This window comes from Gorilla gorilla, chromosome 10, assembly GCF_029281585.2.
Source record: "Gorilla gorilla gorilla isolate KB3781 chromosome 10, NHGRI_mGorGor1-v2.1_pri, whole genome shotgun sequence".
NCBI lineage: Eukaryota > Metazoa > Chordata > Mammalia > Primates > Hominidae > Gorilla > Gorilla gorilla.
This window is the reverse complement of record NC_073234.2, coordinates 134,812,199-134,838,757: the sequence shown is the minus strand read 5'-3', so window position 1 is coordinate 134,838,757 and position 26,559 is coordinate 134,812,199. Positions and strand designations below refer to the sequence as shown.

Sequence of the window (26,559 nt, the reverse complement as noted above, 5' to 3'; positions counted from 1 at the left end):
GCAAAACCACCTCCCCGATCCTCAGCTGATTACAGGTGCACAAGGGAGCCCATCTGAGGCTGGAGAACCTCCCAGTGGAACCATAGCCCCATAATCACTAATAAATGCTCATTGCTTTAAGTTACTGAGTTTTGGGGGTAGTTTGTTATGCAGCAACAGCTGACCGATACAATGACTTTGAGTAGATCTCTGAACTTCTCTGAATCTTAATTTTCTCATTTGAGGAATTAATCAACAAGACTTTTCCTGCCTGCCTTGGGGAAGATTGTAAGATGCTATGTAAATATAAACTTCAGAATATTTACTTAGTGCCCACTCTGTGCCAAGCACTGAGCTAGACCCTGGGGATTTGCAAGACAGGTTAATTCTTTTGTAGGGCAACATTACTACCTCCTCCTTCCAGCCATAGACCAGTCATCGAAAAGTCAAAGTGGACACTCCTGTTTGAATGGCAGTGGAAAAGGCAGAAGTTATCAGGCTCACCTGGAAGGCCTAAAGCAATGGGCTAGCTATCTTATCTCTTGATTAACCCACAATTTAATTTATAAGCCCTCTCACTTATTCACTTTCCCTACTAAGTTAATAAGCCTTCCCCCTTATTTCAACTGATAAATTCTAGAGATGGACAAGATAATTAATTCATCCCATCAATAAACACTTTCTTGGGACCATGACAGTGGACATGACATGGTGCCTACTGTGAGATCGCTCACATGCTAGTGTGAGAGATGGAAACAGGTCATTGTAGAATGTGGATGCACAATGCAGCCTTTTCCTTAGGCTCCCACATCCAATCCATTAGCCAGTCCTGTGGCTCTACCTCCAAAGGAATCCTGAATCCATCCACTTCTCCCCAGTTCATTGCCGTTTCCCTCATTGAAGCCATTGTCATCTTTCACCATAGCCTCTATGCAGTGGATGTGATGCTCTTTTAAAAAATCAGATTATATCCATCTCTTGCTCAGAATGCTCCTATGGTTCTTGTGGCACTTAGATTCAAACCCATACTTTTCATTCGCAGCCTACAAGGCAGCGTGTGGGCCAGCTCTTACCCAACTCTTCAATTTTATCTCTTGTCTCTCTTATCCTCTCTCACTCTGCTCTGGCCACCCAGCTCACCTCAGTTCTTCCAGCATTTCCAGCTTGTTCTGACTTTGGTACCCATTCATTTGTTGTTCTCTGAAATACACCACCTTTCACCCTGCTATGTCTTTATTGGGATGGTTCTTTCTCACTATTCAGGTATTGGGCCCAGGGTTCCCTTTATAAACAACTCTTGTCTGACGGCCGTAGCTAAAGCAGCAGCTTCTTCATCACCACTATTTATACATCATCTGGTTTTAGATCCGCACCTTCAAATTCTGCTTATTTACTTGTTAATTTGATTGTTGTTTTTACCTCATTATAATGCAAGTCGTCATCTCTTATTCATCAAAGACAGGAGTCTTGTCTGTTTTGTTCATCTCCAATATATACAGCAGTGCCTGGTGTACACCTGGTGATACCTCATACTCAATAATCATTTGTCAAAAAAAATGAATGAGTACAGGCTAAAGAAGTACCAAGAAGAAGTGCCTAACCCCCCCGCCAAAAAAAAAAAAAGAATAGCTTCTTTCTCTGCCCCAAATTCCACCTTTGTTATTTCTAATTACTTTGCTTCAGCTGTCTACCAAACACAGCTGGAAAGCAAAGTCTCAGACCCTTTAAACACGTGCATCACCTGGACCCTGCTGGGGGTAGGGGAGAGTGGATAATTCATCATTGTTTATTTACAGTTGCCTGGACCTAACTAAACTTTGCCAATCACGGCTTCATGTTCAACATTGCAGTTGTTTTCATTGCAGAGATGTTTATTTTCCTTAAAACATTCACAATAAAAAGCGCTGGCACCTTTGCAGGAAGGTACGTCATCGCACTTCAAGAGTCAGCCAAGAACTGGGCACATGCAAAGAGACCCTGATTGTCAACTTCCGCTAGAAATTCGGCAAGTTTGTGCCTAGGGTGCTGCTTAGTGCCGCTGAACATCTGACGGAACAGGCGAGGAGGAAAGCAGTTAGAATCTTATTCTTTTTAGCATCAGGTTAAATTGGCCATGAAACCAGGGACGGTGCCATTGAATTACAAGAGGGCTAAAATATTAAACAAAAATCCAGGAGACAGTAAAATAGTTTGGCTCAAGGTGAGCTAGTGTCTAACAGGAGGGGAAACAAAGTTAAGAAACAATGGATGGAAAAGTCAACATCATCTTTGTTAACAATTCGCCTCATTTAATACTGGGATATGGGGTCAGGGAGTTTGCGTCACTTGGAGAGATGACTTCCCTTGGAAAACATGGTGTTTCCTTCTGAAGGGGAATCCTGATTCCTTCCTTAATGTTGGTGGGATCCAGAATTGTGGCCAGATGGAACATCTCGTTGTCGTTTCTTTCTTGCTTGCTTGTGGCTTTTCTGTTTGGCCTTTTCCCCATTCTCCTTTGTGTCTGGCAGTGGGAGAGGCTAAGGGTGTCCGAGCAGAACGTTAAATCTCAGCTTTAACATTTAATGCGTCTGTTGGGAGTGACAGACTCAGCTGACCAACTGAAGAGTGGCAGAACAACTGTTGCCTGTATCATCTTTTATTAATAATTAATCCCCTCTATTCTACTGGGTTTGTGGGAAGTGGAACCTTTGTCGTTCTTGGGGCACGTCCCCCGTGGTGTGCTGGTGAATGTTTAACAACCGACTCTCTGTCGGGGGAGGTGAGCCCTGATTTGTAGTGTTTGCTGATTTCCACGGTGCAAATATTGTCACCGTGGTGCAGATATTCCCACCAGTTGCTTTCGAGCTACCAAAGTGGTGACGTCAGTGAACACAGAGCTGGGAAGAGATTTGTTGTAGCACTCCTTATATACTATTTCCACCACATAGATATTACAGCCATTGATAGCCTCTAGGGCATAGATATTAGCAAACTGTATAAAACAATTAGGAAGGGATGTGTTCTAAGTATTTATTACCTGTGCTTTAATAGAATTTATTTAATTGTATTTAATTGTAAATTCATGTAATTAATTTCTAATAATAGCTGTGTTTAACGATCGGTTTGCAATTATAGATATACATTTATATAATTAATCTTTAACAATAGCTGTGTTTAATAATTGGTTCAATAATTTTCCACTGAAAATTTAGTAGTGGGCTCTAGTTACAAGCTGGCACGCCACTGCTTTGTCGCCCTCCTTAGGCTGAGTCAAGTCTAGGTCAAGGCATCTATTGGCGTCTATCTCATCAACAGCCATTTGTCCACAGTGTACAGATTCTTGTGGAGACCCTCATTCCTCAGGCTCTAGAGATTCTGATATGTCTTTGCATCTGGGGCTCTTGGTTGGCCTCATCTGCCTGGAGGCTGATAATATTCAGCTAGTAAGAACTAACATGGTCATGATGGTTGGGTATGGCCAGTGTCTGTTATGACTGATTGATGCCCATGAAATTCTGTATTTGGAACCTCTCTTCTGATCCAATGTCCCTGCTGCACCATTCCTTGTGAAGCCTGGAACATCTCTGGGCAAAGCTGTGGAACAGAGTGCAATTCCCTTTTGGGAGGCTCATCCCTCGCCATGCCATCTTCTTTCTCAGCTGCCTGCCACAGTTGCTGTCCCTGCTCAGATGGCTCTTGGCTTCTTGATCCTACATGTCACAGTCCCTGGGGCTCCAAGGTTCCCAAGGCATCAGCCTCAAAAGCCCTCTAACTTGGGTTCAAACACTGTAGATGAAACTGTCATTGCAAAATTGTAACAGACAATGAAAGCTATCTCACTTAATGAACTCCATCTTGCTTCTAACCTCCAAGCTGTCCTTGTTCATTCCTGGGCATAAGCTGAACTAACTTTGGAGGAACTTAGTTTATGGTTTAAAAACAAAGGGCCGGGCATGGTGGCTTACACCTGTAATCCCAGCACTTTGGGAGGCCGAGGCGGGCAGATCATGAGGTCAGGAGATCGAGATCATCCTGGCTAACATGGTGAAACCCCGTCTCTACTAAAAATACAAAAAAATTAGCCAGGCATGGTGGCGGGCTCCTGTAGTCCCAGCTACTCAGGAGGCTGAGGCAGGAGAATGGCGTGAACCCGGGAGGCGGAGGTTGCAGTGAGCTGAGACTGTGCCACTGCACTCCAGCCTGGGCAACAGAGCGAGACTCTGTCTCAAAACAAACAAACAAACAAACAAACAAACAAAAACACACAGAAAAACAAAAAACAACGATGATAACAGCCCTCTCTCAAAACAAACCTCTTTTTTGCCTGGGGACTAGATTGCCTTTGTAGGACTAAAAAACTAGCCAGAAGATTAGAAATTATGGTTTAGGAGTCATGCAGCTGGAGACTACAAGATTCTGACCCTCCCTAAGCCACTTCTAAGATCAGTGCTTGAGATATTTTGCAGACCCTGTACTTGATGGATCAGCTGGCACCATGCAGATAGATAAACTGGCTCATCTAATCTTGTGGTCCCCACCCAAGAACTGACTCAGCACAAGAGAATAGCTTCAGTTCCCTATGACTTCATCTCTGACCCAGCCAATCAGCACTCCTGACTCACTGGCCTTCCTCCACCCTCCAAATTATCCTTAAAAACTCTGACTCCCTTATGCTCGGGGATACTGATTTCAGTTATAATAAAACTTTAATCTCTCACGCAGCCGGCTCTGCGTGAATTACTCTTTCTCTATTGCAATTCCCCTGTCTTGATAAATCGGCTCTGTCTAGGCAGCAGGCAAGGTGAACCCACTGGGCAGTTACAAATTCGGGTAAGGTAAATCCACTGGGCAGTTACAGAGAGGCCAGTATGTTTGAAACTAACAGAGGATCCTTGTGGCTCTAGGCCCTCAATTTGGAGATCCAAGTTCAAATGCTGCCTTTGAGCTCAGCTCTGCAAAGGAATATGAGACTGAGCCCCGCTGGCCTCTTTGAGCTGGATCATTCTCTGAAAGAACATCCCAGCATTGACTCTTATGTATTGTCTCTTATGTATTAGTCTGCTGGAGCCACCCTAACAGAATACCACACCCTGAGCAGCTTAAACAACAGACATTTATTTTCTCACAGTTCTAGAGGCTGGAAGCTGAAGGTGCAGGTGCCAGCAGGGTTGGTTTCTCCTGAGGTCTCTCTCCTAGGCTTGCAGACGGCTGAGTTCCTGCTATGTCCTCATGTGACTTTTTTTTTTTTTTTTTTGGAGACAGAGTCTTGCTGTGTTGCCCAGGCTGGAGTGCAGTGGCATGATCCCGGCTCAAAGCAAGCTCCGCCTCCCGGGTTCACACAATTCTCCTGCCTCAGCCTCCCGAGTAGCTGGGACTACAGGTGCCCGCCACCATGCCCGGCTAATTTTTTTATGTTTTTAGTAGAGACAGGGTTGCACCATGTTAGCCAGGATGGTCTCGATTTCCTGACCTTGTGATCCGCCCGCCTCGGCCTCCCAAAGTGCTGGGATTACAGGCTTGAGCCACCGCACCTGGTCTCATGTGACCTTTTCTCTGTGTGCTTATGCCTGATGTCGCTTCCTCTTTCACCAATCACATTGGATTAAGGCTCCACCCTTTGACTTCCTTTAGCCTTACTTGTTTCTTTAACGGTTGTATCTCCGAAAAAATTACATTGGGGCTTAGGGTTTCAACATATTAATATGTGTGTGTGTGTGTATGTGTGTGTGTGTGTGTGTGTATGTGTGTGGCAGGGGCACAATTTAGTCCATGACAATTACTGGGCACTTGAAATGTTACTGGTCCAAATTGACATGTGTTCTAAGTATGAAATACATCCCAGATCTTTCATCATTCATTATTTTTCATCCCTTCATTACTTTTCATCATGTATGAAAAAACATAATGAAAAGCACCTCATCAATACATTTTTAATACTGATTACATGTTGAGTGATAATATTTTGGAGATACTGAGTTAAAAATATTATTAGAATTACTTTCACCTGTTTCTATTTACTTTTTCTAGTGTGGCTACTCAGAAGCTTAAAATTACACACAAGGCTCAAATTATATTTCACTAGACAGTGTCTAGAGACCCTCCGATAGCCGACACAGCCACCCCCTGCAGTCAGTGGGGCCCTCTCTTCACCTCTCCCCTAGGCCCTTTAACTCCTTTCCCTTCCTCTACCTTCCAGGAGTCCTCTTGGGCTCAGTCATCAGTTCCATGAAGTTGTGCTGCTGGAAGGGGCAGGGTGGAGATTCCGGTAGTGGTGGAGAAGGGTGGCTTTCAGAAGATGGAGGTAAAGGGAGAGGGTGTCTCACTTTGCCTCTCACTGCATCTGGCTCAGAGTGGGAGACGTCTAAGATCAATAGAACTTCCCCGCTACCTAGATTACCCCTCTCAGCACGCGTCTTACGTGTTTTGTGCTAAAAGAGTCTTCATCTCTTACTCTGTCTTGAGTTGCTTTACCAAAAGTCTCATTTTAGGATCCTACCTTGGGATGTTCCAGGTCTCAGGAAACAGTTAAGGGGTAAGGGAAAAAAATTCCATCTCACTAGACAGAGATGGCTGAAACATGGTCCTGGGCCTCAGTCATCAGGGAGGAAAGGAATAGGGAGTGAGGAGAGGAAAGATAGGAACAGCCCTGTATTCAAGGCCATATGAGGGACACTTTATCTGCTTTATTTCCCTCGGTTCTTCTAACAGCCTCCTATTATTCTCATTTTACAGATAGGGAAAAAGAGTCCCAGAGAGTTTAAATAACTCCTCCAGCATCCCAGCTAGCAGGTAACAGGACCAGAATTTGAGAACGACTCTGACTCCATGGTATCATCATGTGTGTCTGGAGTAAAAAAGGGAAGGTTTTCTGGAGCATGGGGACACTCTCTTGAGTTGGATTCAGGTCCAGGAAGAAAAGCAGAGGGAATTCTAGACAGGCGGCTGGAGGCTGGCATGGCATGGGTACTCCCTGGAAAGTCCAGCCGAGAAAGCGATCTTGCCCTCTGCTCCTCCCAGGGTTACCCTCCTGTAAGTCTTCTGCTTAGTGTTCAGAATTGGGGGATGCTGGGACTGGGCAAGGACTTGTAGGCAACACCCCATAGCCTGCTCATGCCTGTTGGGTTGTCTATGGATCATTCCCTGCTGGGCTCACTCACCGGCTTCGTATAAGGTTCTTTTTGAGGTTTATTATTTCCTTGTCCATATACTTGATGCTCTTCATTGGCTTGTCTGGGACCTGATGAGAAGACAAGGGGTGAAAATAAAAGGAGTGTTAATACAACACTTCCAAATGGAGATAGGCACAGGAAGCTCATGGGTTTATCTGAGACGTATGGCTAGGTTTAAGGAGTCCTGGGCAGCACAGAGTCTACCTTGACACCAAAGAGGGGGCTGCTGTGTGATACAGTGGACATGGTAAGGGTTTTGGGGACAGGTGGACCTGAGCCCTGACCCTGGTTCTGTCTGGTGACCAGCTGTGTGACCTTGAACAAATTACTCAACCTCTCTGAAGAATTTGGGCTTCAATTTCTTCAGTAGAATGGGGAATCACTCCTACTCTGTTTTGAGGATTAAATTAATTGCTAAATTCCTCACTGATAGCAAGCATTAGATAAATGGAAGCTACTACTATTAGCATTACACTTTAGAGCAAAAAATTAGGCATTAAAAATAATTATTATTGGTGGTTTTAGCAGTTGATCTGGAGAGCTGAATCTTGTCAATGTAAAGATGCAAATGTACTTCCCCTCTCTTCCTGCTCCCATAGCGGAGGTTTATGAATGAATTATCCAGATAATTGTTCGTGGGTTTTTCTTTCTCCCTATTAATTTGCCTTGTCTATGCCTAGAGGAAATCTCACATTACTCAGAAGTTGATACATGCTCAATATAAAGAAGAGAGATAAATTAACTATATTATATTTTTATTTATTTATTTTTTTTAGAGACAGGATCACACTGTCACTGAGGCTGGAGTGCAGCTCACTGCAGCCTCGAGCTCCTCGGCCCAAGTGATCCTCTTGCTTCAGTCTCCCAAGTAAGGTTAGGATTACAGGTTCAAGCCATCATACTTGGCAAATTATATTTTAGTATAAAAGTCATTTTTCTCAACCTGCAGTTTGGAGAAACAATAATCAGAATATTACCTGGATTATCTTGTCTTGAAATTTTCCTGCACCTTAGGATTTTTTTTAAATAAAAAAATACTTAGAAATTATGGGAAAATGGGTGCTCTCAGATAAATCTGGTAAATACTTTGTGCTGGCATTTCAGAAGGGCAATTGTCAATGCATACCAGATGCTTTAGAAATGAGCATGTCCTTAGATCCAACAACTCTGCTGTCAAGAATCCTAAGGAAATATCCTTTCATGGACATAGAGATTCATCAACAAAACTGTTCACTAGCATGCTGCTTGTAATAGCAAACTATTGGAAAACAACTTTACATCTCACAATAGAAGACAGGTTAAATAATTATGGTGTATCTACACAATGGAATACAATGCAGCAATTAAGTATAAAGGCAACATAATGTAAGTATGTTTATTGATATATAAAGATGTTTGATTTTTTTGAGTCAAAAGACATGTTACAAAGTAATATTTATAGCATGATTCTATTTTTGTTTTTGAAAAATGATCTATGTGGATATACACATATCAAAGATATGAAATGACATAGCTCCAAAATGCAGTGATTTTCTCTGGGGGTGAGATTATGGCAGGTTTTATTTCTTTTTCTTAGCTGATGTGCATTTCCTATAACTTTGCAATAAATATTAATTAGTTACAAAATGAAAGAGAAAAGATTTAAAAAGTAAACGGCAAAGTGAAATTTGACAAAGGCTGGTTGGTAGTACTGTACTGAGAGTGTTTTTTGAAGGCAGGGTGAGAACAGGTTGGCTGCTCACTAACAGAAATCCCAATATCGATGTGTGGGAGGAGGCAAAGTGTTTTCTCTGCAGTCACCATCAATGAAATTGGGCTATGGTGCCTACTGCTCTGAGGCTTTGAAGTGTAAAGTGAAAGTTGAGAAGCATTGTTGTTTCAAAGTTGAATGATGCTTGTGGAAGAGTTGGGTGGGAGGCAGAGTGGGAGATGAAGTGGAGGAAGGAACTGCTTCTGGCCTGCTTGATTCCATTTTTCTCCTGGGTTGGCCAATACATGTTCCCATGTAAGGCAGCACAGATGAAGGGTGAAGAGTCTATGGCAATTCTACAAAGTATTTGTAACTGCAGCTATTACTTGCCCACTTGACAAAGTGGGGCCAGGCGCGGTGGCTCATGTCCGTAATCCTAGGATTTTGGGAGGTTGAGGCGGGAGGATGGCTTGAGCTCAGGAATTTGAGACCAGACTGGGCAACATGACAAAACCCTGTCTCTACAAAAAATACGAAAAAATTAGCCAAGCATGTGTGGTGCATGCCTGTAATCCCAGCTGCTCAGGAAGCTGAGGTAGGAGGATCGCTTGAGCCCAGGAGGTCAAGGCTGCTGTGACCTGAGATCGCACCACTGCAGTGCAGCCTGGTGACAGAGCGAGACCCTCTCTCAAAAAAACAAACAAACAAAAATAAATAAAAATAAAAGAAAAAAGAAAAGAAAGCAAAATATAAAGGATGCAAAACAAAACAAAACATATGGATGGCTTTGAATCAGGCCAATTGGATAGGAAACAATGAAATAATTTAAAAACTGTCTCTTTGGCTATTCTTGGTAATGAATTACAGGTACTTTATCATGCTCATTTCAGTATACCAGGGGGCCTCAACTCCTTGGCTGGAAATTGATGGCAGACCCATCAGTGTTCATCTTGAGGGATGGGTGAAGCGGGTGGAGAGACCACCCTCTGATGAGGCATGTAAGGAACTCTAGGAGTACTTTCCCATGCTTTTGCATAATGAACATTCGTTTGTCTCACACATACAACATCTGTTCACCCTCCCTGTTAATACCAGTTAGTTCCCCGGTTAGGCCCTTTGCCTTTCCTTCACTGGGCACTTGCATCTTGGGAGATGCTCATGGTTATCAGCAGCAGGGGAGGCCCTGAATGACTGAAGCCAAACAGCACAAACCATCCCCTGTCAAAGTGGTTAGTTTATGGATGGTCATGTGACCCAGTTTGGGCAAATGAGATGCAAGCATTTTCTAGGGGCTTCTGAGAAGCACAGGCAGAGATGTTCTCTTTCCTTACTGACTAGAAATGCGGAAGCAGAGAGCCCCTGGGAGTTGCTTGCAGCCATTTCGTGCCCATGAGGGTAGCCAGCCTTGGGCAAAGATGATATGGAGGAAAGGCAGAGAAAAGAGTCAGAGAAAAACTCGTTCCACGGTGCCTTGTTGAACTGATCAAGCTTCACTGGAATCTTGACTTTTCATGAACATTTCCTTTATTATTTATAACAGCTTAAATTAGGTTTTCTGTTACCTGCAGCCACAAAATTCTATCTGAAATACGTCCCTCTCTTGGGAGTGGCAAAACAGCTAAGAGACTGAGACTTCTTTTAACTAGTTCTTCTTCTTTTCCCAACACTGCTTTTGAGGTATCAAGATCAGATGACCCCCATTCTGTTGTATTTTATAGTGAAAGCAATGAGATTGGCCATGTTGAGATCAAATATTTGAAAACAAGGTTGCCTGTCTTTCTAATCCCACTTATTTTGGAGAACCTCATTATATATTTCCTGCAGGCCCAAAGTAACTTTCCAAAAAGATGCTGTGAACTAAGCATATTTATAAATGAAGGAAAAATAAGCACATCAGAAATTTTCCTGCCAGATAACTTGAAAACACATGATTGAAACCCTGTTTTATGCCACGGTCATGTCTTTACCACTCTCCTAAACATCCTAAATTTTACCTTCTTCATGAAACAACTATGATAATGTCCAACATTCAAGCATTTTTTTTTTTTCAAATGTCACCTAATGATAGCTGCCTGTGCACCAGGAATTCACATCATTGTGTAAGAGTGGCTTTGTGTTGACTGGGATTGGTACTGAATTGCGTCCTCAACTTGACACCGACTTTAGCAGCATGGGATGCACGCACCCCCCAAGCCTCACAACTATGTCAGCATTTCAATGGATTCTCAGGAAACCATTTTTGTCAAAGTATAATTTTATAATTATAAAGGTAAGTTTATGATTATAACTTTATAATTATAGTTTTGTTTAATTAAAATTATAATAAGCCAGCAGAAATAACAAGTTCTCAGGACATTTACAAACATCATTTGATATTAAGTGAAAAATAATAAGTTAAATTAAAAGTTAATAAGTTAAATAGTAGGTTAAAAAGTTTATAAAACATTCAAAAATCACTCTCTCTACAACCTTTCTAGAGGGCAATTTAGACATATGTGTGACAAGCTTTAGAAATACATATCCTCTTGCCCCAGCCAAGGAAATTATGTCGCCAGGATGAAGAGATTTATCCCCGAGGATGTTTATCACAGCAGTGTGAATAATAGTGAAAAATACCTAAATGTCCCACCGTAGGCATTGTGGGGATAAATCATGGTCTATCCAGACAGTGGTATGTGATGCATTTGAGTCTTGGTGCTACCACTTAGTGTTGCTATGGCTGTTTATTCACTAATGTGGGAAGGTGGTAATGGAATGTAATTTCAGATGAAAATGCATGCTACAAAACGTAAAGATAGTAGATCATAGAGAAGCTCTAAGATTTATGCTTATAAAATCTATAGACATTTCCAGAAATGCATGTGATCTGATACAAATTAGGTTTTAAAATATTGACATATGACAAGGCATATATGTACTAATATAACAAGCTGGAAGTAAATACAATAAATTGTTAATAGAGATGTTATCTCAGGGCATTTGAATTATAGGCAATTAAACAGTAATTTTTTGTTTTGGTTATCTTTTTTCCTAATTTTTCTACAATTCACATAGATTAATTTTAATAAAATAATAGCGTTTTTCATGTTTGTAAAGCAATTTTGACTAATTCTCTCAAGGCAGGCAAAGTAGAAATGTTTAATGCCAATTTAAATTGAGTCATCTAAGAGTCTGGAATGATGTAAGCTAATAGTTTATTTTAACATACTGGATCAGGCAGGGTCTAGGCAGGAAATCAGAGCTCATGACAGGTAGTTCAGCAAAGGGAATTTAATACAGGGGAGCGGTTACAAAAGTGCTGGAAGAGCTCAAAAGTCACATAAGGAATGATGAGGCAAGCTAGAGATTAGCAAAAGGAAACCTCTACCATCTCCAGGGCTGGAGGAATTAAGGGAAGAAGAGGTGGCCTTCAGAAGCCCTGGAATAGGGCCACTTGGCATAAGCTAGACTCATGGAGGAGATGTAGTTTTAGCTAGAGGTGCCACCATAAGCCGAATGAGAGAAGGGATGAAATGCCCTGGCTTCTGTTTAACTCTCACCCTTCAGTTCCTGATGGTGCCTGCTATTGGCTGAACCTACTTGGAAGCCAGCTGCAAGGGCCCCTGGGAAATGTAGTTTGCAAGGATCAGCCCCCCCCCCCAGTGGGAGCAGGAAATGGAAATAAGAGTGAAAGCAAGTAATTATCGGTACACCTTATGCAAATGTCTTGGCCCCAGGCCACTTTGGGACTATAAAGCAGGTCCTCCCCTTAATTTAATCAAGGATCCCTTTACAGATGATAACTTTGGATACTCCTTTTGATCTTATGCCTGAGGTTCCCAGAGTTTTCCATGGCTAAAATGCATATCCAGAATTGTGGTCATGCACCTCGCCCCCCCAAAAATTATCAAAAATCACGATTCTAGGGTATTCAGAACCCTCCTACTTCTCCAAATTTCTCCAGATCTTTGTAGATCAACTCCCTTCCCATCAAAACTTACCTGCTCTACTTCCCACACTGTTAGGTCTTTATACTCCTTACTGACACTCATTCATGTGTCTCCCTACTCCGGTAACATATTTGTAATACAACCTCACATTTAATATTTTAATCTGGTTTTGACATTAATGAACATTGTATTATGTTGTGTTGGTGCAAAAGTAATTGCGGTTTTTGCCATTGAAATTCACTTGCCATTGAATGAATGCCGAAAATTCATTTGCCATTAAAATGGCAAAAACTAATTAGTTTTGCACCAACCTAATAGAAAATCAGGAAAAGATAAAAAAAAATAGGAGAAAATAAAAACCAAGCAAAACCCCATCACCATCTGATACGGTTTGGATCTGTGTCTCCACCCAAATCTCATGTTGAAATGTAATTCCTAATGCTGGAGGTGGGTCCTTGTGGGAGGTGATTGGATCATGGGGGTGGTTTCTCATGGTTTAACACCATGCCCCCTTGGTGCTGTCCTTTCAATAGTGATTTCTTGTGAGATCTGGTTGTTTAAAAGTTTGTGGCACCTCTCCCATCTCCCTCTTGGTCCTGCTCCTGCCATGTAAGATGCCTGCTCACACTTTGCCTTCTGCCATGAGTAAAAGCTCCCTGAGGCCTCCCCAGCACCAGATGCCAGCATCATGCTTCCTGTGCAGCCTGCGAAACTGTGAGCCAATTAAACCTCTTTTCTGTATAAATTACCCAGTCTCAGGTATTTCTTTGGAGCAGTGTGAGAATGGACTAATACACCGTCTCTGCAGATATCCTTTGTTTTGTGCTCTGTGATGATTCCCAGCCTGGTTGCATAAAAGCCATCTTGGGGACAGTTGATTTTGATTTTCTGTCTTTGCTTCCCTTGGATGTGCCATTGGCTTCAGAGCTTTCAGTGTTTCCATTGCTCTGCAGAGCACCGGTGATGACTCCGTTCTTTGTTTCCTAGAAAACAAAGTCAAGTCTCTGCCCTGCCCACCTTTCCTACAGCATGTGTGAACAGCATCCTTTCTCTTATCGACCCAATGAGTTTTTGAGAGCAAGATCGTCAGAAACACCATGTGATGTCGTGTAATGTACCAGGTTAAAAGGTGGTAAATGGAGGTGGGGTTCTGGGAGGGGTGGAGCACGCATGGACTCACAGTGGACTCTTAGATGGGGATGGTTTTCTTGGCAGATATACTCATATTTAATATTCATGTGCTGGGGCTGTTTAAATAGTAACATCGGGAAGTGGTGTGGTTTAACCTGACAGCTGAGAAGTGAAGTGTGGCAAGAATGGATGGAAAGATGTTTGCTGTCAGAAAGACCTAGGTTTGAGTCCTGGCCCTGTCACTCAGGAGTTCAGTGACCTTGAGTGAGGTACCTTTACTCCCCAGTCTCAGTTTCCCCATCTGTGAAATGGAACTAATGCCAGTCCTACCAGAACGAATGCCAATCCCCATCTGTGAAATGGGACTAATGCCAATCTCCTATGTGCTCTGCACTGTCCCAAGTGCATTCTTATATGAAATAGATGAGTCCATTGAGTCCTTGCCATATTATTATTCCCATTCTATAGGACAGCAAATGGAGGCTTAAAAAGGTGAAACTGACTTGCTATTAAGTGGCAAAGCCTGGATTTGAACTCATGTTCAAGTGACATTGAAGACTGTGTTCTTATTCACTATTCCATTCTGCACCCCCATCCCACTTTGCCCTATTTTGCATAGTGGGAACTACCTGAGGGGTAGCGATTGCTAGCTATTGATTTACAGATACTACCTCCAAAACTCTTCCACTGAATTTTGTTAGATTTCATCATAAAGAATTTAATATGGCAGAAAATCAGAATGATTTGTTGAAGGTCACGGCCGGAAAGCCAATTTTCTAAATATCTGTTGTTCTCTGTGTTTTATGAAAGAATGTTCTGAACTCATCTTTGTTATTCCTTAAAATATGATCTACTTCCTAGAATAAGATTAAGATGGAAATGAATTCCTGTTAAATGTGCCCGGGCTGATACAGACATCAGGGAAACAGCTGGGATGCTCTGTCGAGGGGTGAGGGGGAAGGGAGACTGAAAAGACAGCACTGAGAAGCGAGCACGCTGATTAACAAATTTCAGACTCATTATGGAGAAGCTGTAAAGAACAGAGTAGGCGGGATCATGGCAGGAGTACACACATGAATCCGGAGACCTTAGCTTGCACACAGATGTTTAAGTTTTTGGTGGTTTTAATATTTTATTTTTTATTTTTGTGGGTACATAATAAGTGCATATATTTACGGAATACATGAGATGTTTTGATACAGGCATGTAATGTGAAATAAGCACATCATGGAGAATGGGGCATCTATCCCCTCAAGCATTTATCCTTTGAGTTACAAACAATCCAATTATACACTTAGTTATTTAAAAAGTGAGTTATTATTGACTATAGTCAACCTGTTGTGCTATCAAATAGCAGGTCTTATTCATTCTTTCTATTTTTTTTGTACCCATTAACCATTCCCACCTTCTGCCCCCCATCCCCCACTATCCTTCCCAGCCTCTAATAACCATCCTTCTACTATCTATGTCCATTAGTTCAATTGTTTTGATTTTTAGATCCCACAAATAAGTAAGAACATGTGATGTTTGTCTTTCTGTGTCTGGCTTGTTTCACTTAACACACTTAACATAATGATCTCCAGTTCCATCCATGTTGTTGCAAATAACTGGATCTCACTCTTTTTTTGTAGCTGAATAATACTCCATTTTGGTGGTTTTATGGTGATGATAGGCAGTTCCTTTTGGGGAGAGTGAGGTATTTTTTTTGTCATAAGAATGTAAGATGTGTACCTACCTACATAGAGATACCCAGAATTAGTGACCTCATCCACACACAGATCCTTCAAACTGAAATAGGAAATATACTATAGAATTACTTAACAGGCCGGGCACGGTGGCTCACGCCTGTAATCCCAGCACTTTGGGAGGCCGAGGCGGGTGGATCACGAGGTCAGGAGTTCGAGACCATCCCAGCTAACACGGTGAAACCCTATCTCTACTAAAAATACAAAAAATTACCTGGGTGTGGTGGTGGGTGCCTGTAGTCCCAGCTACTCGGGAGGCTGAGGCAGGAGAATGGCGTGAACCCGGGAGGCGGAGGTTGCAGTGAGCCGAGATCGTGCCACTGCACTCCAGCCTGGGGCGACAGAGCGAGACTCTGTCTCCAAAAAAAAAAAAAAAAAAAGAATTATTTAACAGCTCTCCTTGTTGAAGACAGGTTGCATCTTTTATAGGAAATTTTGATTGTCGGGGAGAGGTGGTGGAAGAAGAGACTGTCATCTGGGGAGACGAGCAAGTCCTCTACTGAGAACTTAGGGGAGACAAAGCAGCAGGAGTCCTCTGGGAAGAAGAGGAGAAGGAACAATGATCCCTGGGAAGGAAGCTTCTGATACTCAGCACCTGGTACAGGTGCTGGCTCTGCATTCTTTCTGTCATTGCTGAATGAATGAGAAGATGAATGCATCACAGTCTCAAGGTTTAACCCCACAGGTTAATGATTCGTTACAAAGGAAACGAGATACCCATATAACGGTGAGGTCTGGTGGACACCACTTTAACCATCATGGCTATGCTTAGCATCACCAATGACAGGACAAACTCTTATCAGGTGAACCTGAAGTGATGCACTGGGAAGGGCACAGCATCGCCTACATGGTTACATCACCTACATACATGTCCTGCCCGAGAGGTCCAATCTGAATCTAATCATGAGAAAGCAATCAGAAAAATAAAAAGTGAAGGTCATTTTACAAAATAGGTGATCTGGACTCTTAAAAGATGTCAATGTCTGTGTCTGTTGGGGCCTCTGGGAAGCAGACACGGAGAAAGGAGTACAAAATGCTCATTGCGGGTAAGCCCATGAAAGAGAAAAGGAGGAGGAAGTGGGATTTGGCAGGGGAGCCCTAGACCATGATGCAGATCTGACAGAGTCCAGCCAATGCAACAGGGAGATCCAGAGCAAAGATTGCTTGATTGAGCCCAAGCACAAGGCAGAAATGGCCAGTGCCCACTGATGGGGAATTTCTGGGGAAGCTTCTGACTTCCGCTGCATGAAAGCTGCTGTGGATGCTGGCAGTGTCAACAGCTGGAGACTCTCAGCTACCTGTGCCGCCTGCTGGCAAGTTCTTTCTTGGAGAGAAATCCAAGGGATACACCTCTTTGTGTTCTAACAATGTCATAAAAGAGGAAGAAGGCAGAAGATCTGTTTCTCTAGGACACCAAGGGGACACAACAACTAAATGCAATGCATGGTCCCTTGATTGAATGCTGGACTGGAGACAAGGCTATAAAGGGCATGACAGGGATAACTAGGGACATCTGCACATGAACTTTATGTTAGATAATAGCATTGGGGCTCATGCCTGTAATCCCAGCACTTTGGGAGGTTGAGGTGGGTGGATCACCTGAGGTCAGGAGTTGGAGACCAGCCTGACCAACATGGTGAAATCCCGTCTCTATTGAAAATACAAAAATTAGCTGGGTGTGGTGGCATGCACCTGTAGTCCCAGCTACTCAGGAGGCTGAGGCAGGAGAATCACTTGAACCCAGGAGGCAGAGGCTGCAGTGAACTGAGATTGTGCCACTGCACTCCAGCCTGGAGAACAGAGTGAGACCCCGTCTCAAAAAAAAAAAAAAAAAAAAAAAGAAAAAGAAAGAAAGAAAAGGAAAAAGAAAGAAAAAGATAATAGCATTGGGTTAATGTGAAATTTCTGTGTTAACTGTATTGTGACTATGAAGGAGAATGTCCTTCGGTAATACATGCTGAAGTGTTTAGGTGTGAAGTGTCTGTAACTGACTTTCAAGAGGCTCAGCTTAAAAAATTGTAAATATACACACATATTATATATATAGTACACACATACATATATACACACATGTATGCATACACACACACATATGCATACATACATACACACGCATGCATACACACATGTATGCATACATACATATGAAAAATATCATGGCAACATGTTGAAACCATGGCAAAAAGATAACATTGTGAATTTAAGTTAAGGGTATTTGACTGCCTGTTGTACTATTTTTGCAAACTTTCTGTAGGTTTGGAATCTTCTACAATCTTTTACAAGTTGGGGAAAAAATATGAAGTGACTGAAACCCCAGTTTCAGGTTTTCCTTTGCTGCAGTTAATTTGCTTGGGTCTTCCGTAAATGTCAGTGAAGCAGGACTGCCTTATGGAAGCCGTGCTTTGGGAATAAAGGAAGGGTCTGGGCTTCTTGCTGACATTCAGGGTGGGAGCTTGGATGAAGTTGGGAAACAAAGGTAGGACCCATGCCCCTGAGGCTGGAGAAATTGTGGCCCAGCAGAACCTACAAGTCACCACCTGTCATAGTTTTTTGGTTGATTTGTTTGTTTTGGCTAAGTGTTGAGGCCCTGGCTATGTCAGTACCTCTTCTTGAGGACTTAATTAAGGTCACACCTTAACCACTTCCTTTACTGGGCTCTCTGGGGCCACTATGCACCTGCTCAGGACCAGGTACTAGTTAAATAACTAGGGGGACAGAGCCTGATTGTATCTAATAGAGCAGAAGTAACTCCATAAAAGGAAATTGGGTGCTCTGGGAAGGAGGATTGTATGCCTGTCAGCCAAAAGCCAATAAAAGAGATAAAGTAAGAGAAAAAGGAAAAAGGGGGATAGAAAGAAAAATCTTGCTGATGTATTCCAAAAAGTAAAGACAAACCATTTCCTCCTCCAGGCAACATCCCAGGCTGGTTAACAAGATCTCTCTTCCTCAGGATGACTGAAGTTTGGGACCAAATCGCTATTTGTTGTGGGGGATTTTCTTGTACATCATACAATGTAGCATCTCTCCTGCAAGTTACAACAATAAAAATGTCTCCAGACATTGCCAAGTGTCCTCTGGGAAGCAGAACCACCCTCAATTGAGAACACTACTGAGTTAAACTTTGATGAGGGGAGGGGTGGGAATGTTCTTTTTTTTTTTTTTTTTTTTTAGACAGAGTTCCGCTCTTGTTGCCCAGGCTGGAGTGCAATGGCGCGATCTTGGCTCACTGCAACCTCTGCCTCCAGGTTTAAGCAATTCTCCTGCCTCAGCCTCCCAAGTAGCTAGGATTACAGGCATGTGCCACCATGCCTGAATAATTTTGTATTTTTTTGTATAGATGGGGTTTCACCATGTTGGTCAGGCTGGTCTCAAACTCCTGACCTCAGGTGATCTGCCCATCTCAGCCTCCCAAAGTGCTGGGATTACAGGCATGAGCCACGTCGACCGGCCAGGAATCTCTTTATAAAGACTCCATTCTAAATCCTGGCCCAACCCTTGATTTGTGGGGAAATTTTTGAAAAAACTCAGGGCACCTGAAAGAAAAAGATAACCAGCAAAATAAGCATTCTATTTAATGCCATGCAATTGATCTGTTCTTCAGTCCTGCTTCAGGCTGGAGCCCTCTTCCCACCTACAGAGTTGTTTTGAAGTAAAAAAAAGTCTATTGAGCTGTGTGAGGAAAGTTGTAATCAGCAGGGATTTTTTTCCCCTTCGTAAAGATTCCAATTTTTCTGTGTAAGTTCTGTTTGTTCTTTGTGTAAGGGCCTCCGTAATAAAGAACTTCATTTTCTACCCTCGATGGCCATTTTGAATGTAGCTGGATATTCCTCACTGGAGTGTGTTCATGAATGAGACCTCCCTGTTTGTCCCACAGCAGACACTGCCTTATTATTATTATCATTATTATTTGAGACAGTCTTGCTCTTGTTTCCCAGGCTGGAGTGCAATGGTGTGATCTCGGCTCACTGTAACCTCTGCCTCCTGGGTTCAAGCAATTCTCCTGCCTCAGCCTCCTGAGTAGCTGGGATTACAGGCATGCAACACCTCGCCCGGCTAATTTGTATTTTTAGTAGAGATGGGTTTCTCCATGTTGGTCAGGCTGGTCTCGAACTCCTGACCTCAGGTGATCCGCCTGCCTTGGCCTCCTAGAATGCTGGGATTACAGGCGTGAACCACTACGCCTCGCCAACACTGCCTTATTTAATCCTCATGCCAACCCTATGAGGAATCCTTATTCCTGTTTTCCTGGAAAGGAAACCCAGTATCTGAGAGGTTAAGTCAATTATTCAAGGTCACAGAGACAGGAAGTGGGAGAACTCAGTACCCTCCAATCCTTGATACCCTCCCCTACCCTTATCTAATCCAGGGATCAGCAAACTACAGCCTGCAGCTGGCTTTTGTATATTACAGTTTTATTGGGCACAGTCACACCCATGTGCTTATTATTGTCTTTGGATGTTTTCCTGTTATAACAGCGAAGTTTAGTAGTTATTTCAGAGGCTGCACAGCCTAGAATGTTACCATCTGGCCCTTTCCAGAAAAAGTTTACTAAGCCCTGAGCTAATTTACCAAGTTGTTGACTTTGCTTCCTAGAGAGCTCTCCAGTCTTTTCCCTCCATTGTCTTCCCACCAGTGTCATTCCCACGCTGCTGCAAGCCACCTGGACAACAGACACAGCTTCTGATGACCTCTCTCCTCCATTCTTGTTTTCCTTGTCCATTGTCCACATAGCTGACCCTTCCAAAATGCACACCCAATCCCATGACTCCATTGCCTAAAATTTTCCTTATTGTTTTTAGACTAAAGTCCAAAATCCTTGCTGGGAACTACACAGCTCTGTGATCTAGCTCCTGCCTTCAGTGTGATCTTGCATTGCTCCGCTGTCCTGAACTCTATGGTCTAGCCAGTGAGCCTCCCTTAAGTGTCTTGCTCATTCTGATCACAGGGTCTTTGCACCTGCTGCCCTCTCCTAGGATGCTTTTGTGCTATCCATTCACTTTCAATTTGTTAGCTGTGGTTTATCCTTTAACTCTTTGCTTGGATGCATTCCTTGGTCTCTGTAAGCCTGGCAGGCTGTCATATAAGGATGCACAGGTTGGACGCTGCACAACTCTGGAGAGATACACTATTTGCATTTTAGTCTAAGTGAATGGAATCTCCCTTTAATCAGTGAGTGGAAAAAAGGGTGAGGCTAAGTCACCGAAACTGACAAATTATTGAAGAATTGCTACACATCAGCACTGTGCTAAGCATTTTGCATTATCAATCTCATTTACTTCTTCCAACAAACCAATGAGATGGTTATTAAAAAATAACTGTCCCTTTTACAGAAGGAGAAATGGAAGAACAGATGAAGTTGTTCAAGGTTACACAATTGGTCAGTGGTCAGAACCAGGATGAGAACCCTGGTCTTCCTGCATTTGAAACTAGGTTTCAGGCCAGGTGTGGTGGCTCACGCCTGTAATCCCAGAACTTTGGGAGGGCAAGATGGGAGGATCAGTTGAGGCCAGGCGTTTGAGACCAGCCTGGGCAACATAGTGAGACCTCCCTCTCTACAAAAAACAAAACAATTAGCTGGACATGGTGGCATGAACCTGTAGCCCTTGCTACTCAGGAGGCTGAGGCAGGAGGATCACTTAAGCTCGAGAGTTTGAGGTTGTGGTGAGCTATGATTGCACCATTGCACTCCAGCCTGGGCAACAGAGTAAAACCTTGTCTCTAAAAACAAAACAAAATGAAATAAAAACAAAAACCAAAACAAGACAAAAAACTTGAGTCCTCAGCCATTAAGCCTCCCTGAAAATTCAGTCTTCCCATCCTTTGAACTGGAAGGAAAGACATTATTCCACTATTTTCTTTCTTAAATCCTTCCTGTTTTTAAAGAAGTTTTGCTGAGAAGGAAGGTGAGTATGAAGAGGGTTGAGGGAGACACACAGTGAGGATGGCTCCAGCTAATAAAGACAAGAGTGGCCGGGCGTGGTGGCTCACACCTGTAATCCCAGCACTTTGGGAGGCTGCGGCGGGCAGATCTCTTGAGGTCAGGAGTTAGAGACCGGCTTGGCAACACGGTGAAATCCCCTCTCTTCTACAAAGAAAAAAAGTAGCTGGGTGTGGTGGTGCGTGCCTGTAATCCCAGGTGCTTGGGAGGCTGAGGGGGAAGAATCGCTTGAACCCAGGAGGCAGGGGTTGCGGTTAGCCAAGTTCGCACCACTGCACTCCAGCCTGGGTGACAGAGTGAGATACCATCTTAAAAAAAGCAAACCAGAGTGATAGACAGTGCAGGGTTAGGAGGGGGCCTGGGAGAAGAGGTGAGGGAGGGGGAACTGACATCCAGAAAAGAACCCACAAGCTGCTAAAGGACTGTATTATTGTTTTTTCCTGTGTGAGGTGCAATGTAACCTTCTCCCTCTCTTCTGTGAACCCTTCAGTAAAATCCCCATTATGCACTGGCACATACGGAGTGGGGACTGCTCTCTGAGGGGCTTGATGAGCCAGGCCCTAAGGTGGGCTGGGGGAGCAGAGGTGGACAAGGGACGGATTCAGGAGAAAAGAATGTGGAGTCGGAATCCCCTCTCCATGCACCACACCTGCGTGACCCGAAGAAAGTCATCTCTTGTGTACCTCCGGGCTCCCACCTGGCACTGCCTAATCTTCATGCAAGGGCCATGAGGATGCTGAGAGGCCCACTTGGTACACAGGGCTTTGTGAACCAAAACAAGCCAAGGAAATGTCACTATTACTCTCACTATACCAGGAGTACCTGCAGTTTATACACATTGAATCAATTATGAGCTATGAATGAAAAATATAACTTGCGTGAGATCACGAAAATGTTCCCCCCACAATGCCTTAAGGGCCGAGCAAGACTGTCAGTGACCCGATTGTCAGCAAAAGTAGCGATGCAGCGATATAACAGTAGGTGGCGCTAGATGCCATAGCTTTCAATCAAGTCCTGGTTTCTTTTAATCTCTTTCTCTGCCTCCCTCTTCTCTCACTTGATTGAAATGGAAATTGGCTGCCAGCATCAATGAGCCCCCAGCAGCCCTGGGACTGAGCTGGCATGCCAACAGCCAATGTGTTATCCACCCAGTTAAAAAAATTAATCAAATGCATTAATCTCATAAGCTCTTTTGAAAGACTAGGTATGAGGGGCCAGCAGTCCAGCTGTCAGACCCTGGGAGCTAATGGGAATCTGTACGATGGGCTAGGGGCTGCTGTTCAAAGTCCTGGAGGAGCTTCAGGAAACAGGAGCCCCGGGATGTGACAACCACTCTATTTTGTATCGTGAACCTTGCAAATGGCGTGTCTGGAAATGCGGGAGGCTTGAGATGGCAAATGGGCTCCAATCTGAGCGCTAGCTTCAATCTACCCATGAGTAGTCATTCTGTCTGGAGTGTCCTCCAGTCCAGTCTTATCAGAAGAAATATCTGTGATTGATTAGCAATGTCTGCCACAGACCCAGTAAGGAACAGCAGCATCAATGATGCCCCATTACCATTCCTGCAAGGGGGGGGGGGGGGGGGGTGGGGGGCTTTACCTGTCTTTTCTCATTATTCACAGCCACTCCAAAAGTTGGTAGCATGATTATTATTATCTCTATTTTCTGATTAAGAGAACCGAGACCCAGAGAAGTTAAATAACTTGCCAGAGGTCACCCAGCGAGTGAGTGAGGGCTAGAACCAGAAGTTCAAACGTATCCTGTTGGCTGCAGGGCTCCGTTTATTGCATATTACACCACAGTTTACTTCCTTTCTTGGAAATGAAAAAATTTATTTGGCAATTCATCCTGGATAAATGAAACAAAGAGTGACCTAAGAAAGTATCCTTTCATATTGCCAATGTCCTGATAAGAAGGATGTGTGTTGGTGGTTAAGCCCCCACGTGGCTTCCATCTGTTTTCTCTCTCCCTGGAAGAAGATAAAGTTGACATCTCTGCAACAATCAAGTGAACCCCCTGAAGGTCCAAAGAAACACAGCCTCCCATTGGCTAATAACTTTTAACCTCATTTTTTTTTTTTTTTTTTTTTTAATGTGAAGAGCAGAAGCAGAGCTGAGCTTAAGCCACTGGTGAAAGAGAAAAGAGCCAAGATTCAGGAGAGCTGCTTGGGGCTGGATGAAGCTTGACTCTTGGGCTGAGCTTTAGTGTTACACCAGAGATGCTGGGATATGAACTCTACAATGCTGTCCCCTGGATGCCATTTGATGGAAATTTACATGGATTACCTTTTGAGGCTCAGTGAGGGGCAAGAGCAGCTCACATATTTCTTAAATATCTGTTAGGAGTTAGAAAATATCTGAGGATGTGGTGCTGAACAAGGGGCCATCCTTTCCTCAGGGATCTGGTGGTCTAGTAGGAGACACTTAACTACAATGTAGGAAAGTGCAGGCATCAAACAGTGTGGGGGCTGGAAGGGTTGTTGGCAGGGATTCAGACTGTGCTGAACACAAAACTTGGGGGAAAGGGTGTATCGGGGCTCAGAATATGATACCCCAAAACATGGTGCCTTGGCATGCTAAGTATTTTGGATGGAAAGAGATGGGGAGGGGCTCAGAAACAAGGTCTCTCTGACTTTCTTTCCACCTCTCCTCTTTCTCTCCCGAGAAGGTCATAGAAACTAGAATTTCTCACCCCCAAGGTGAGAACCAGCTCTGTCTGGTTCCTTCTGTCTGAAAAACCTATAGGGCAGAAAAAGTAAAACCTTTTACCTCACCCATCACAAGGGTCTTGGATGACATCCCCATAACAAAAGACATATTAATGAGAGAAAAGCATCACAATTTTTTTCTTTTTTTGAGATGGAGTCTCGCTCTGTCGCCCAGGCTGGAGTCCAGTGGTGTGATCTCGGCTCACTGCAGCCTCCGCCTCCCGGGTTCAGAACATGAACGAGGCTTTTCACCCCCAAGCTGGCTCACAGAAACTAGAACTTCGCTCTCCCAAAGCAAGCCATAAAACCTAGAAAGGCTACTGTCTGGCCTCCTCCCTTCCACCCTGATGGTTCTATGTGACATGTTTCTGGTCCCATACCTGGGGGAAAAACGTCTCACAGAGACACAGAAAAGAATCTGAACAAACATGCCTTCCTAAGCACACCTCCCTTTAGGTTTACTACCTTTAGATCACACCCCTTTTTGTCCAATCATGTTTCTCTACCACTATCCACTCTTCTCATCAGACTTAGCATAAAAACACACAGTTTTCCCTTGGTCTTTGGGTCTCCATTTCTGAAGGCTCCCATGTTATGTAAAACTTCGGTTAAAAAAATAAATGTGGCCGGGCGCAGTGGCTCACGCCAGTAATCCCAGCACTTTGGGAGGCTGAGGTGTGGGGATCACTTGAGGCCAGCCTAGCCAACATGGCAAAACCCTGTCTCTACTAAAAAAAAATACAAAAATTAGCTGAGTGTAGTGGCGCGCGCCTGTAGTCCCAGCTACTCAGGAGGCTGAGGCAGGAGAATTGCTTGAACTGGGGAGGCAGAGGCTGCAGTGAGCTGAGATCGCGCCACTGCACTGCAGCCCGAGTGACAGAGTGAGACTCCGTCTCAAAAAAAATTGTTATGCTTTTCTTTCATTAATACGTCTTTTGTTATGGGGATGTCATCCAAGAACTGTGATGGGTGAGGTAAAGGGTTTTACTTTTTCTGCCCTATAGGTGTTTCAGACAGAAGGAACCAGAAGGAGCTGGAATGGTTGGAATGCAGAGTATGGGATGTGTGTGTGTGCCTGTGTGCCTGTGTGTGTGTGTGTGTGTGTGTGTGTATTGGGGTGTGGTGATGAAGGTTTTCCTGATGTCACGAGGCAGGAGAGAACATTCCTGAAGCTGGTAATGCTGTTGAGAAGCCATTTCGGCAAAATCAGCTTAAGGGTGAGGGCCCAGTGAAGGACTGAAGATGGAGCATTGAGTTTTATGTCATTTCATTTTTTATTACTTTAGATTTTTTTAAAGCAAGTAGTATTTTCAAATGGTTTAAAAAACATATCAAAAGGTACATCACTTTTAAAAATGTATTACTTCCACCTTGTCCTCAAACCATTCATTTCCCTCCCTGGAAATTATTAGTGTTATCAAGTTCTTGTGTATCCTTCCAGAGAGATTTGGAAACCACACACACACACACACACACACACACACACACACACACACTTTCCAACACTAGCATCTACCTTTCACACAAATACACATGGTAGCACTGTTTGTGCCCTGATTTCCCCCGACATAACAATGTATCTTGGAGAGTGTCAGAGTATTGAGTATCGCGGGACTATAAGGAGGCTGGGGCAGGTTGATGCCAAACTCTTGAGTCTTTGGAGCTGAATCTGGGAACAAGAGTGGTGGCTAAGAAGCTGTCATTAATGCATGGATTGGAGCTCTGAGAAGAGGATGGAATTGGAAGTTAAGGTAAGGAGTGTTGAATTAACTGTCAGAGAGGGAGGTGGGAAAAGGGGGCAGAGAGAGAGAAAGAGTGAGAAGGAGACATACAGAGAGAGGCAGACAGACAGAGACAGAGAGGGGGGCCTTGGAGGGAGGAGGGGAGAAGAGGATACTAAGATTATGAAGATTAGAAGGCCAAAGACTGACACAGGGGGAAACTGTCAAGGAATACAGAGGACCAAGAAGATACAGAAAAGCCTGCCTGTTTCTGTAAATAAAGTTTTATTAGAACACAGAAAATGGATATTGAGTGAAATCCCAGTCTTCTATGTTTGCAAAATCTCAAATCATTTATCTTTTTGCATTTCTTAATTGTTTGTTGGTGTGAGGGCTGGAGTACATTTTGGGGACAATAAAGATGTCATTCATTAAGGTCTTGCTGCTGCCTAGTAGCTGCAATACCTCCTCTTCCTCATTGCAAGGGAGACCGTCAGTAGAGAACCAGGCAACTTCCCAAGGTGTTACAGAAGTTCTTTTTGGCTGTCACAACTTGCTGGGGGTTGGGGGT

At 43.5% G+C, this 26,559-nt stretch overlaps 1 protein-coding gene and 1 long non-coding RNA gene across 6 annotated transcripts in view; one reads left to right on the top strand and one right to left on the bottom strand.

Annotated features, from left to right (window-relative positions):
• CCDC60 (coiled-coil domain containing 60) overlaps window positions 1-26,559 on the bottom strand; it is a 204,668-nt gene that overhangs the window by 105,057 nt on the left and 73,052 nt on the right. For all 3 annotated transcript variants that reach the window (XM_055358152.2, XM_055358153.2, XM_004053980.4), the window contains exon 2: window positions 7,116-7,195. In XM_055358152.2, coding sequence (XP_055214127.1) covers window positions 7,116-7,195 — 80 coding nt within the window. The remainder of the gene's footprint in view (window positions 1-7,115; window positions 7,196-26,559) is intronic.
• LOC109028980 (uncharacterized) overlaps window positions 1-26,559 on the top strand; it is a 283,881-nt gene that overhangs the window by 235,915 nt on the left and 21,407 nt on the right. The gene's annotated exons all lie outside the window — the stretch shown is intronic.